The sequence below is a fragment of the Pseudorasbora parva genome, chromosome 9, assembly GCF_024679245.1.
Source record: "Pseudorasbora parva isolate DD20220531a chromosome 9, ASM2467924v1, whole genome shotgun sequence".
Lineage (NCBI taxonomy): Eukaryota > Metazoa > Chordata > Actinopteri > Cypriniformes > Gobionidae > Pseudorasbora > Pseudorasbora parva.
Genome location: NC_090180.1, coordinates 10,218,758 through 10,234,070, shown reverse-complemented (window position 1 = coordinate 10,234,070; position 15,313 = coordinate 10,218,758). Strand labels below are relative to the sequence as shown.

Sequence of the window (15,313 nt, the reverse complement as noted above, 5' to 3'; positions counted from 1 at the left end):
ACCATGATAATATATAACAATGGTACTGACCAATACTGCCTGTGCTTCCTTGGGACCCTTCGTCAGCTTTAGGTTTGGGTCGAGATCCACTGGTTTGAAGTGCTCGGTTAGATATCCCATGTTTGCGGAGCAGGTGGCGCTCACAGTTTGACTTGGTGGAGAAGAACGACTCACACTGAGGACAAGGGTATGGCTTCTGACCTGTGAAATCAAAGCACACAACTGTAACAATCTCAAGTGAGAAACTAAACATTATTGAGATTCATTGGATCCAAATATATAAATATAATACTGAACACCTCCAACTGTAGCATATTTGTTCACTCTTTCTGCACTAATATAATTATAATCTGAGATCAATAAGTCTGAAATGGTTGAAGAACAGTTGCAGCTAAATGGCTGGCTAATGAAATAGAGACTACAGAATGTGTTCAATGCAGGGGCGTAGATTTTAGTAGGGACAATGATTTGTCCATAGTAATATTGTTGTAAAAAAAAAAAACAAAAAAAAAAAAAAAAACATATATAATATATATATATAATCACTGTTGTTTGATGGTGTCTTGTGATTTTATTGTACTACTTATTTTATTTAACCAGGAAACATTTAGATTAAAAAAATCTCTTACAACAGCGCACTGCGAAAAATACGCAATTCCTGGTACACAAACGGTTAATAGACCTGAGTCCCACCTGCCGAACCCACATAGCTGATCCAATTGGATTTGTTTTTCGTTTCAAACTTATGAGAGGCCGTAGCTACATTTGGTTGTGCGAAGTGGCAACGCAAAGCTCCTCCGAAAGCTAGATGCGGTAAGTAATGGAGAAATTAACCGTTCTGTGAGCGAAAAAAATGAAAAAAGAACGGGGTTCCGCATTACATATTGATTCAGGGACAGTGGCTTTTTTTCAATATATGACAATCACGGGATAGGTGGCAAACCTAAATGCTAGTGTGTGTCATTGATAGAGTGTGTGGGTGTTTGTGATAGAGTGCGTGTGAAACCCATGAAGAAAATAAAATCACACTATGTGTTGTTTTTTTGAAAATGTACAAATGCAGAGCGTTTTGTGTGATGGGTAAGTTTGGTGTAAGGGGATGGAAAATACAGTTTGTAAAGTATACAAATCATTATGTCTGTGTAAAGTCCCCATAACATTAAAACTGTATTGTTGAAGTAAGAGGCCTGTTTTAATAGTTGAAACCCCATTGGCATGCAGCTTTTAGTCATTCCAGTCTCATCAGCTGAAGTTTCAGTGCTCTTTGGAGACTGAAAACAAGATACAGACAATAATGGCACAAATGAGACTTAACAGTATTGCTGTGTGCCATGTCCACCAGGACAAACTGGACAATATTGATGTGAAACAAATATCACAACAGTTAATTTTTGTTAATGACAGTCTCAGACATGTGTTTGGCTTCATCAAATAGCAAGGAACAAGAGAGTAGACACGTTGACTATTGCTTTGCACTATGAACGAAGTAAACCTCCTTGTCTTTATAGGTTACCTGTAACATTATATAATGAATTAAATAACATATTGTTAAGGTTAATATAGACTAAAAACCTTAATTCACTATCCTATTAATTTCCTGAATCTTCAGCTTCCGGGCTGTCCCCACCCATTTCAAAATCAAACCTACGCCCTAACTTAAATGTGGAACTATTTTCCTAAGAATGACATTTAGCTCACTGTATTATAGCATAGAGTAAATAAAAAAAGTAAATACAGTGCTTTATGGCATCATTGGCAAGTGGTCATAATTGATGTATTGTAAACAGTGTCTCACCTGTGTGTGTTAGCATATGCCTTTGCAATGAGCTGGCCCAGGGGAACAAACGTGGGCAGTACGGGCAGGTCATTTTCTGCACTGAATTGGAGTAGGCATTCTTCTTTCCTTTGTTCTGTGGGGGTTTCTTTGGCTTGTCCTCTCGTCCTTCCTTTGCCTCCTTATTGACAGACGGCTTCTCTTTCTCTTCTTTCATTGGCTCCATCTGACTGGGTTGTAAGTAGGGGCTGAATTTATTTGCATCAGTAGTAGCTAGCATTTTCTCTACACTGGGAAACTCGCCACTTGACTCAAGGTCAATGCCACTGCCTGTTGCCAATCTTGGATCACAGAACTCCTCCTGAAATGTTCTCTTCTTGCCTCTCTTCTTTGAGTTATCAGGAGATACATTTTGAGTGGAATCGAGTTTAGCGGTGCCTAGACCCTTCTTCTCACTTATTGTATTAAAATCCATTGCACTAACAGTGTTCTTGGCATCTATTCCCGTTTCGATCAGCACCGGGGTAGCTGACACAGACGAGATGATCTGAGCAATGGAGGCCAGCGGAGCCATTTCAGAAGTACTGGAAACAGAAGATGGTTTTGGTAAAAGTGGCTTCAAACGAGTAAAGTGTTTGGTAAGGTCACTGGATAGAGCTGGGGCCAAGTTAGAAGTGGAAACTGGGAGAGCTGTAAGAAGTCCAGGGGTTGTTTCAGAGTTCTTTTCTTTCTTGACCTTATGATGGTTCAGGGACATGCTCTGAGGAAGTTCTTTCATCATTCTCTTCTTCTCAGGATCCTTAGGTATTGAGAGATCAATGGGCTCCATAGAGCAGTCATTAAAGGGAGGAGATGTTGTTCCTTCAAGCTTAACATTTGAAGCAATTGATTTTTGAGATTTGCTAGAGAAATCCAAAGGCTGGTCCTGGTCCTCAGCGGGTGCAGAGAAGGGACCTACACTCTGAGGGACAATGCTGTTAATCAGCCCATTTGAGGTTGGAGGGTTGGTTTGAACAGTGGTGTCTCCTCCAACCACAACTGGTACAAGACTTTTAATGTGTTCTTCAATTTCCCTTTCTGGAACATCTGGGTGGTGCTTCAGCAAGTGGTGAATGCAGTTCCTTTTAGCGAGAAATGCCACCCCACATTGCCTACACTCAAATGGCTTACGTTGACATCCATTGTGTGTTCGCAGATGAATCTGAAGGGCTCGATAGTTCTTAAGGTCCTCCCCACAATATCGACAAGATGTGCTACCGGCACCAGCCGCATCAAGGAGTTCTAATGTTGTGCCTCCAATGCTCACGCTAGAGGAGGTGGTTACATATTCTATGTTTTTCTCTATGTCTTTTCGTGTGTTCTTCATGTGTTTCTTACGCAGATGGCGTTCACAGTTGGCCTTCACAGTGAAAGGGTAGTGACAGAGGCGACATACGTATGGCCGCTCACCGCTGTGCGTTCTGAGATGTCGAATCAACGTTGCGTTGTCAGGAGCGGCATAGCTACAAATGGTACACTGATATGGCGAAGCTCCCAGATGGTGACGCATATGAGCCTGAAGACCACCTAAAAATGAAAAGACTTCTTTGCAGAACCGACAAGGGTACTCGGCCTTGGCTGTCTTCTTGCCCACAACTCTTGATTCCTTCTCTTTACTGTCAAACTCTTCTTGCTTTCCAGTTTCATAAGAGATAATCGTGGTTCCTATGACATCTGGCCCCAGTTGAGTAGACTCCCAATTTGTGGGAGAGGACGAGGTTGAGGACGAAGAGGAGGCTAATGATTGTCTGGTAGCTCTTACTTGTTGGCCCGTTTGGGGTGGAAGGCTAGGACTGATGTTACCCGATGAGGCCTGTTGGGCGTTCATGACGGGTGGAGGGGGTGTGGAAGCACCCATGCTGGATCGAGGAGTGATTAAAGGCTTAGGGTTCAGGGAAGAAATTTGTTTGGGGTCAACCTGTAAAGGACTGCCCAGACCTTTGGGAAGCAGAGACAAAGACATCTGAGGTGGCACTGAGGCTGCGATCTTAAGGATTTGTTCAATGTCCGCCAGCTCCACAGCAGCTTGACCACTTATTGGGACAAACATACCGCTACTAACAACACCATGGAGCGGCTGTAACGACAGGAGGCTGAGGGCGGCATTCTTGTTCATGGCTTGAAGAGAGACAGGCTCCATAATAGAGATGCCGAGACTGCTACTGCTTTCTTGAGGTAGATTTGTTGAAGGTGGCTCGACGCGAATGAAGCGAATGCTGTCTAAAACTTCCTGCTGAATTTGCTCTTCTGATTTCTCTGGCTTGGCAAAAGAGGAGTGCTGGAGACCTAGGCACTCCATGAAACCGTTCTTCTCATCTGAACGGGTACTATCAACATGTGTTATTTGTTCATTGACCTCCTTGGTATCCATGGAATGGGAGTTGACTTTGGGTGTATCCTTAATAGCATATGCATTTTGTTCCTGAGGTTCAGTGCTGGTGTCTGTGTTACATTTATGTGAGGATTTGTGGAGATCCAAAGACTGCTGAAGAGGGAAGGCCTTGTTGCAGACCTCACAAACAAATTTATGGAACTTGCTAGAGCATCTGCGCAAATTACTCTCACACCAGATCTGAATAAATAAAACAAATCAAAATGATGATCGGTCTTCATCCAACAAAGAATAAAATGTATTCGTTCTCATCTGATGAATTTTACAAGTCTTTACCTGTGCAATTTGGGGAAACTTTTGACAGCTGAAGTCAATGAAAGCCAAGTCTCCAAACCCCAGAGGTATGGAGGGGTTATTCTGGATAAAGGGTCGTCCAGTGGGGTCAGTGGGAAGCTGATTATGAATGACGGCATTATGACGCAGGAGACCACGGTGCGTACGAAAGGTAATGCAACAAATATTACACCTAGAATTAAAAGAAATAGTCTTGATTTAACATAATATAAAGAAATCAGTATTACACTATATAATGTTGAAACAACATACAGAAGAAGACAACATCCTGAGCCTACCTGAGTGTAGTGTCAGGATGTGTCTCCATGTGTGATTCCAGATCATATTTACAGATGAATGTCTTAAAGCAGATGGGGCAGTGAAGGGGATCTTCTTCACTCTTGATAGAATCGTCCTCTCCAGACTTTTGCATCAACATCACCTAAACATAAGACAAAATTGTTTGCATATAACTTCAAATGTATGGTCACAATAAATTACAAAAGTTGTAAAAAGTGCTGAAAAATACATAAACAACGACAAAAAAGAGGTGGAAATGTACCTTTTTAACTGGTGGTTCCTCAGCCTGCTCCGCTTCATCCTCTGCACTGGGCTTTCTCTTAGTAGAAAGTCGTCGGTGCTTGTTTATTTGGGAAGAATTGGAGGTAGGAATACTGTTTGCATCCTTTTCATGTATTTTCATGTGCCTGCAGAAATACAAAACTTAACTCAGACAAAGTTTTGTCTACTAACAACTATAATGAATGAAATAAAAATGCTTATTAAGCAACATGCATAGACACTTCTTACTGACTTGTATATATTTGAGATGGTCAGGTAACATTTAACTCCCCCAAAAAATAATATTAATATTTTGCATAAATAAAATAAAGTGTGCTATTTATTGTACAAGAATTACTCTTAAGATAAACAGTCTCATTATTGTAACCTAATTAATATGTAAAAAAAAAAAAAAGATTAAAGTTTTAGCTGTAATAAAACAAATTATTGACTAAAACAATAAAAGAAAATCATCATTGAACATATACTCTTTAATTAAAATGAGTTTTCATCTTGATGTGATATGATGAAACTGGGTAACTGGGACACTTCCATAATTAAGGCTTGCAACATACAAAGGAGTAACCAGGTGGGGGGAAATACATTGAAATGGCCAGCAGAGGTCAGAGGTAATGTGCGGAGGAAAAGTGTTGGGAGTCGCATTACGACATGCTGGAACGTGCGCACCCCTCACCCTCCTACACTTCCACAGAAACAAACCCACCTTTCAGGTTCAACCAGATACAAGGCCCCTGATGCTTGTGTACAGCTGCATTTCATTTAAATGGTGGTCCAAATATCCATAGAGCATATAGTATATACACTGAGCACATTTTCAAATGAAATGAGCTTTTATTGCATTGTGGTGTGCAGAGTTTATGGTCATGCACTCTGAGTGTATGTAACTGGAAAGGGAGGATAAATGTCAGCAGACCCATTGGTAAGAATCTTGTTTTACATTCTACAGCCAAAGATATTAATAGAAGAGAGGCAGAGTGATGGTCACCCACATGTGGACCCAACCCTGACAGCCTGAATCCTGTTCCATCTCATGTCTCTGGCCTCACTCCTAGCAGAAAACCATGTTGATAGCACACAGATTAAAACAGTATCAACATAATACTGTTAATACGGCAACCATAATTCCAGCTCTTGCGATTTCATGTCACAATGCCAATTAATCACATTGTGGTTTTGTGTTTGAAGTTACTAGTTGATGCAGGACCACCGAGTAATTTTTTCCATCTGAAGTGCCTCATCAATATTGCCAGAGGGCAGTGTGGGAAAATGTAACATTTTGCCAGCCAGGCAATGTTGTTTTGGTTGAGTTATGCAATATATGAAACGGTAAGGTTAAAAACGACCCATAAATCCATGTGCCATCCAAAAAATATGTTCAGCACCCCTCTCCTTGCCCCCTGCCTTTCCCCCCTCGCTTACTCACACAAACTTCTTCCACCCCCATCAGGAATGCCTGCATGTCTCAACTGCACAAGGAAGCCCTCTATGCACATCCCATCAAGACAAACAAAAAGAGTCACACATCAAACCCTCGACCACAAAGACATAAGTAAAGGAAGCAGGGACACAGAAAAATATTTCCAAATATAGGTGGCATAAAAGAAAGAAGCTAGTGCAGCCATCAATATCAGTCAGCCTTGAGAATCAGGCCTCTCACATCACACGCAGACATTCCTTCATCCCTCCCTCCCGCCCTCCCTCTGTGCCCTCCTCCTCTACCACAAACCTACAACTCCTTATATTAATGCAGCCAGCAACCAGTGTGTGCATACATTTAGTTACAATTATTTCTTTAGGTCACCGAAGATAAATAAACCTAAAAGTGTTACGAATAAAATGCTTGGAAGGATTGAGATTTTTACCAATAGCAGGGGTTGCCAAAAACTTGCTTTGACCTAAAATATTTATTTTATGCATCCCCTTGAGATTTTAAATTTATATTACAATAATTTAACAATGCACTCACATGTTAAAGGGTCCCTGATGTCAGATAATGTCCATATGAATATCCCAATAAAACTTTGGATTTTTATGATTTAAAGGCACAATATGTGAGATTTTTGGATTTAAATTTACAAAAACCACTAGGACAGTGTTATATATTTTATTGACTTGTGTTCTTACAGTATCCCGAATGTTTAAATTCAGAGAAACCAGCTATTTTAACCAGCGTGTCGCCCATCAGTGACGTCATATCTGCGTAACCCTCGACCAAAGATGCTCTAAATTATGGGTTTTATAAGACAGTTGAGCAATTGTTTGTATACCTTTATCGCCAGAAAACGATAAAATCATTACAGCGTGACATGGTTAATCTTGTTGTTCTATTTTTTCTTTTCTTGATTTAGCACGTAACATGTTTCTACTAAAAAAGTAAATCAGACAACACTACTTTGTCAAGTGGCTAACATAGCAAAATCAGAAAGAGCTTTATTTGTAGTAAAAGTAATACAGCATTTTCTCCACCATACAATGTTTTAAAATGATTTGCATGCTATTTAGCAGCAAAGTCATCCCATTTTTATTAATATGATACTCTAATATCAATCTAGCTTACTGCGGTGCACAACAAGTATCTCATAGCAGCCACAGAGCGAACGTACAGAGTAACATTATAACTTTCAACACACTCAAATGCATTTTTATTACGATTGTCTTGAACAAGTAAAACAGTGATGCGTTACCCCACAATTTTAATTTGTCAAATAAAGCAACTTCTATGAGTAGTAATTCAACACTTGTGGATGTTTTATTATAATTAAAGGGTTAGTTCACCCAAAAAGGAACTTTTTGTCAATACTTACCCTAATGTCGTTCGACACCCGTAAGACCTCCATTCATCTTCGGAACACAAATGAAGATATTTTTGTTGAAATCTGATGGCTCAGAAAGGCCTTCATCGACACCAATGTCATTTCCTCTCTCAAGACCCATAAAAGGCACTAAAGACGTCGTTACAAAGCCCATCTCACTACAGCGGCTCTACAATAATTTTATGAAGCAACGAGAATAGTTTTTGTGGATAAAAAAACTAAATAATGACTTAAATATAGTGATGGGCCGATTTCATAACAAAGATTCGAACGGTTATGAATCAGTGTGACATTAGGTATCCAAATCATTAATCGATACACTGATTCATAACGTCTTTACTGCCTTTTATGGGTCTTGAGAGAGGAAATTACATTAGTGTCGATGAAGGCCTGTCTGAGCCATTTCAACAAAAATATCTTTTTTTGTGTTCTGAAGATGAACGGAGGTCTTACGGGTGCCGAACGCAATTAGGGTAAGTAATGACAGAATTTTCATTTTTGGGTGAACTAACCCTTTAAATTAAATAATGTAAATTTAAGTGATCAAACATAACTGTTACAAAGTTCAAGTTCATGGAAGAAGGAAGCGGACATTAAACATATCTTTAATCATAAAATGTGCATAAATGCCCCCACCCCGCTTCATACCACAGTAACTTTAATACACTTTTTTATACATTAGCTCATACATGAACACGATTTCTGCACGAGTCCCGTCGGATGGCTTTCCATCGGCTGTGGAGGTGAAGACGAAAACACCCATGAGTCCACGCTCATTCATGCCTTCATCAAGCTACGCCTTTGTTATTGTTTTGAATAAGTGACATCTAGCGACGAAACATACTGTGCCTTTAATTGATTATAAGCTTTTCATCAACTCACAAACCCCTTTCAGTTCTCTCACGAACCCCCAAGGGTTCACAAACGCCATTTAGGAAAACCATGTTCTATAGTATCATCTCTTCTCTTTTAAGAAATGTAATGGGTTTAATACTAATGTAGATTACCACAGTCTTGACTTAAAAATATGTCAAGACTATGGAAGACGATGAAAATTTGTCTTTTTAAAAGAGCAAAAATCCATTTAGAGCAATTAATTCCACTTACAATTAAATAAATTCTAGGCCATATATACATACACACTAAAATACATTACGATACATAAAACATACTGCACAGACTATTTTAAAGTATAAAACATTATACATTGTATCATGAGACTGGAATGAAGTTGCTTGTACTGACCTTGTAAAGTCTGTATGTGTGTAAAATGATATCCAATCTTTTAACGCCGTTGTCATGATGACATGACTCCACTAACTTTCAAATGGTATGCACAATGATCAAAATGATGATCAAAATACCAAAAATAGCCCTATTTCTTTAGAGTATAAACAAGTGTTTCACTTCAAAAAGGATGATTTAGACAATGTTAGGCTCAAATTATGAACAGGATTTTACAGAACAATTCATTTATGTTCATTAACAAAAATACAAGCTTAACGTTTTGGCTGATAAACCCTGCAAAATGCCTGGCTTATTTCCTTTGAAGGCATATCACTGTAACCAATATATCTGCTTTATTATTATTATTATTATTATTTAATTATTTCCTTTGGTACTGAACATTATTCCACAAATTGTGTTAACAGAGTTTCACTTTGAAAAAATGCATTCATGAAAATAATTAGGAAGTTGTACAGTCTTTTGTGTATCATCATGAGTCAGAAAAAAGGCTAGTCTATACATATGAAAAAGTTAAATATTTATAGTTTTAAAACCCTCCAAAATCACTGTCTGACCATTTACCTGTGCATGTTTCCATTGGTGGTGAATGTCTGGCTACATATCACACACTTGTATGGCCTCTCTCCACTGTGAACCAGCATGTGGCGGTCCAGAGAACTGGCCGAGCTCAAAGCCTTCCCACAGATACTGCAGGAGTGGTCAGTACCCCCACTATCTGTGTTGTGCTGGAGGATAAACGAGGCACAGATGTCGATACATTGATATATAGTCTATATATCATTTATAAAGAAATAAGTATAAAATATCTTCCGAGCTAATGACTTTAAAACAGATTTACATGTTAAATCAGATTGTTGTGGTCCAGTAAACAGGTGTACATGTAGGGATGTGTTTGTGTAAGAGTGCGCACCTGTCTGATATGCATGGTGAGCTGGTGCTGTGTCATGCAGTTTTTGTTACACAGGGGGCAAATGAAGCTTGAGCGATCTTCTTTGACTTCCTGTAGTAGACACACAGACAAGACAAGCTTAAGATACAAGTATCATTGATATACTATAATAGATTCAGTTAATAAATGGATGTTATTTTTTTGTGTTTTCATTTTAGATACAGTTTTAGGAATTCTGTTGCGTTTTGTCCTTTTAATTAGTTTATATATAAAATGTCTACACAGTTTTATTCCTTCATTTAAGTAGTTCACTAAACAAAAATGCCGCTTTGGCAAGTAGCTTATTTCAGTTAATGTTTATTTTAAGTAATGAAACTGGTTTTGTAGGGTTTCATTAACAATGATAACACTGCTATGAAAGTCATTTTCACATTAAGTTTCATTTTTTAACATTAGTTTACTCCTACAGCATTTACTCATCTTTATTAAGCTAATCTCAACATGTATTAATACATTTTAAGGTCAAAAGTAGTATGTCAACATTAGATTATGCACTGTGTACTAAAATAAACATGAATATTTTATTAATGAACATGAACAAAGGTTAATAAATACTGTAAAAAAATATAGACTGCTTATTGTTAGTTCAAGTTATTTAATGTATTCATTAATAATGTATGTGTTATAAAATATAAATTATATATAAATGTGTTATTTATACATTACATTTAATATACATTTTATATAATATATAATATTATATATTATATATTAAGTATAAGACTTTGAACAACAATGCAATGTTTAACTATGCAATTGTACAGTTAAAGGGTTAGTTCACCCAAAAAAAGAAAATTCTGTCATGAATTACTTACCCTAATGTCGTTCGACACCCGTAAGACCTATTTTTGTTGAAATCCGATGGCTCAGAAAGGCCTTCATTGACACCAATGTCATTTCCTCTCTACAATAATTTTATAAAGTGACAAGAATAGTTTGTGCACAAAAAATAAATAAATAATGACTTATATAGTGATGGGCCGAATTCAAAACAAAGATTCGACCGGTTACGAATCAGCGTACCGATTGATTATTTTGATCGTGTGACAAACTGCTGAAATCACGTGACATAAGTGATACGAATCATGAATCGATGCGCTGATTCATAACGGTTCGAATCTTTGTTTTGAATTCGGCCCATCACTATGTAAGTCGTTATTTAGGGGTTTTTTTGCGCACAAAAACTATTCTCGTCACTTCATAAAATGATTGTATAACCACTGTAGTGAGATGGACTTTGCAACGACGTCTTTAGTGCCTTTTATGGTTCTTGAGAGAGGAAATGACATTGATGTCAATGAAGGCCTGTCTGAGCCATCGGATTTCAACAAAAATACCTTCATTTGTGTTCCAAAGATGAACGGAGGTCTTACGGGTGTCGAATGACATTAGGGTAATGTGTAAGTAATTATTGACAGAATTTTGATTTTTGGGTAAACTAACCCTTTATGGTGTCCCCTGTACAGAGCTCTGTACAAATGTCATCATATATATGAAATTGACCCTGAAAAGACATTAAGTAATGATGTATAAATCAAGCAAAAATACAAAATCAAATGAAAAATACCTCAACACATGTCACTACCCATGACTCCAAAACCCTAGTGAGATGTTTACTAGCCCCCCAGTGAGAGATAAACACAATAGGTAAAACAGATGCAGGATATGGCCTATCTGATGAAGATAGTATGTGTCAGAGCAGCAGGAGCGGTTGTGCGCTCGTGTCACACGGAGTAACAAGTGGCCTCTCCATCTGTTTCTCCAGACAACAGCAGCACTGGCTGAGGAAGAGCATCACTAATTCAGTGGGCAAGACCTTCTGCAGTAGAGCAGCGGTGCAGAGTCACACTCAGCGTATGGAAATGCAGTTAGGGTTGTAGAAAGGGATACCAGAGGGGGCTGGGAGACTGAAACACCTGTTTTCTCCACAGAGAAGTGTTTCAGTCGAATCCCACACTCTAATTGAAGGCATAAGACAAGCATCGGCTCTCACAAAGGGGGGATTGAGAAAGCGCAAGAACCATTTGTTGCTGCTCATGTAACTGCCATTCGGACTGACTACCAGAGACAGCATGAGGGGGATGAGACGGACAACTCGTAGAAAAACAGGAAAAATCATAACACTAAATATGGCATCTACAAAAATTAAAGTGTTACCGTTCAGTTAAAAGAGCCAAACACATTGCTTTCATTCTAGAATGCACGTGTGCATTAGCTGAACCAGCCTGAAAAATATCATTTTCTAGAAACACTTGAGCTAAAGAAGAAACATTTGCATTTTATTGCTAATTTGAATTTTGTTATTGAAACTCAATCTTGGAGATTTGGTTGCATCCAAAATCACATGCTTCCCAACTATACAGTCGGCGAAAAGCAGGGTGTGAAAAAAGTGGTATGTTCAAATGTACAATAATCATAAAACGGTAGGAAAAAAGTATCTGGCCAACCTAGTACTTCTGGCAAGATTCTGATGTAAACATCTGATAGACACTTTAATAGAGTTCATGGGGAAGGATTTGTTAATGGCAGTGAAGCAAAACAACTGACATGACAGTGACAACACGATGAATGTAGTACATCCGGAATACAGTCGCATTAAAGTAAATAGCACATACTTTTTTACGGTCACAAAGAAACTACTTGTTCAAAAGAAGTACCTAATCAGAAAGTGTGTGATTTTGGACACAGCCTTGGTCCTGGTCCCTATTCCAGTAGATGAAATACCAATATGGCTGCCAAGTGGACTGACTTGGCTAAGGACTTTGTTGACTACTTCACACATGGAGTAACACAATACAATTTCCAGCTTCTGCTCACACCTTCTGCAATACCTGATTTCTTCTCCCAGTACGGTTGGCAGAGGGTGATTTGGTGGTATTTCTGGGAGATGTTTTGGTGGGCTCAGAGTCGACTCCATTGATCTGGCCCACATTCATGACAGTGCTCATCATGGAGTTGATGGAGGACAGCTCCTCCTCTGTTCTGACTCCACCTTCATCTTCATGCTCTGGTCTGTCCATTCCATCACAGTCTGTTTCTATAAATGACATGATTCCTAAATGACCATGACATTTTAACCATTACAATCTGACTCTTTAGGGACATGACAATGCTGCATTCCTTTACTCACATTCGTGTTCAAAAAGAAATCCATAATTTTTCCTGATTCTATATAATGAGTCTAAAAAGGTCTACTTTTGTATCACATAAAATAATTTGGAAAAGCATGAAAGTGAGTAAACAATGACAGAATCATTATCTTTATTTCTTTATCTCTTTAAGAGTGACTGTAGCATCTTACCTTCAACAGGTTCTGTTGTGTGTGTGGATGGCTTATTGTTAACAGTGTCTTCTGGTAAATTAGACTGTTCATTCACATCGGCAGCCCCGACACCATTGCTGACAGTCTTTTCAGGAGAGGCACTTTCCATTTCTAAGAATGGAGAATTTTCATTACTCACAAAGCACTCAATATGACCTCAATTATAACAGATACACCCATTAAATCATTATTTTCCCATCTGCAAAAGAAGCCACACAGAAATCATTAAGAAATTATATCTTATTGTGTAATTGGCTACAATTACAGTTTTTCTCAGTCACTTTGGTGCATTTCTCACATCACTATTTACATTTGCACAACAGTTAATGCAGTTCTCAAAACAATTAGTACAAACTGCAAAACCTAGTAGATAACCTGCAAAAGAGTGTCACTTGCTCAAAATGGATAGCTCATTCCTCAAAAGCAAGCATTCATGTCGATGAAAGTGTCAGTGTCATCAAGAGAAAAAGTCCTGACACTATTATTTATGAACAAAATAGTCAAATGGCTTTGTCATGTTTCCCTTATGACTCTGTTTTCCAATGCAAAAAAGTCAGATATTGGTGATACTACCTGAAAATGTTCAAGACAGCATTATATACTATTTGTACAGCCATTTGAAAATACAGTAAAGTTACACATAAGGGTAACTGAAGTAACTGAGTACAAGACACTGAATATGTATGTTTCACAATTTTACTGCATATGCTCTTTGCAATTCTAATTTGTTCACAGCATTGTGCAAAAGCAGAGGTGGCCAGTAACTAAGAGTAACTAAGCACATTTACTTGAGTACTGTACTTAAGTACACTTTTTGAGTATCTGTACTTTACTGGAGTATTATATTTTCTGGAAACTTATGACTTTTACTTCACTACATTTGAAAGACAAGTATCATACTTTTTACTCCACTACATTTCTATCTAGGTCGAAAGTTGTTTCTGTAGCAACTCTGAAAGTCTGAGGATGATTTTTTTTCCATCTTTAAAGGGTTTTTGTTGTTGTTGTTTCAGACAGTCTGTCGTGAATCACTCTTATAGGGTCATATACATTTTCCCAACTTTTTTTGAACACTGATCAGTTCATAATAAAATGGAAGAAGACGGTTCTTAGGCACAAGTGTGTGCACCCATAGACATACTTTGAAAGTATGTTTCAGTTTAAAAAAAAAAACAAGTTTAGCATAGTTGGCATACACTTGGTGCATGTCTTATAAAATATTAAAAATATAAACATCTGGGAGAAAGAGAAGAGTAAAGTTGGAGAATATCAGATGTGTATCAGTGTATTGGATCTGTGCATTCGACCTTAAAGTGACAGCAGCTTTATAAAGAGCTTTGTAACTTTTATACAAGTATTTAAATTAGTTTTTAGTTAGTCATATGCTAGTACGTCAGATGGAGCAACTGAATGACTTAAACCATGATGACAGTGTGCATTTATACAACACTAATAAAATAATGCATTGGCATAAAAAAGGAAATTTACTTTGATACTTAAGTACTTTTGAAAACAAATACTTCTGTACTTTTACTTGAGTAAAAATCTGTTTTTACAACTTTCACTTGTAACGGAGTAATATTTGACCAGTAGTACTTTTACTTTTACTCAAGTAATAGAGTTGTGTACTTTGTCCACCTCTGTGCAAAAGAAAAAACACACACTTATTTACAACAAACACACTTCCTTTGGGTAGAGCTGTGCACAACTGTAAACAATATTGCAGTACATATTGGAACTGAACATACAACATACATAGATCTAATGCTTCACATACCCTTTCTCATCAGAGAAGGTTTCACCTGAGAGAAATCTAGGAAATTTATAAATAAAAAAAAAGGTTTAAAAAACAATTTGCTTGAAAGATTTTGACAACTAGTTCAACATTTTTGTATGTAATGACTAGAGCAATGAAATAAGG

General features: G+C 37.9%; 1 protein-coding gene across 4 annotated transcripts in view; it reads right to left on the bottom strand.

Moving 5' to 3' along the window:
• rreb1b (ras responsive element binding protein 1b) overlaps positions 1 to 15,313 on the bottom strand; it is a 42,392-nt gene that overhangs the window by 3,815 nt on the left and 23,264 nt on the right. Inside the window, exons 3-11 of one of the 4 annotated variants that reach the window (XM_067453831.1) lie at positions 13,372 to 13,503; positions 12,890 to 13,125; positions 10,032 to 10,121; positions 9,683 to 9,846; positions 5,041 to 5,185; positions 4,778 to 4,920; positions 4,482 to 4,671; positions 1,796 to 4,385; positions 31 to 201 (exon numbers count right to left, since the gene is read on the bottom strand). In XM_067453831.1, the coding sequence (XP_067309932.1) occupies positions 31 to 201; positions 1,796 to 4,385; positions 4,482 to 4,671; positions 4,778 to 4,920; positions 5,041 to 5,185; positions 9,683 to 9,846; positions 10,032 to 10,121; positions 12,890 to 13,125; positions 13,372 to 13,503 (3,861 nt within the window). The remainder of the gene's footprint in view (positions 1 to 30; positions 202 to 1,795; positions 4,386 to 4,481; positions 4,672 to 4,777; positions 4,921 to 5,040; positions 5,186 to 9,682; positions 9,847 to 10,031; positions 10,122 to 12,889; positions 13,126 to 13,371; positions 13,504 to 15,313) is intronic. The other 3 variants (XM_067453832.1, XM_067453833.1, XM_067453834.1) reach the window with 3 other exon arrangements.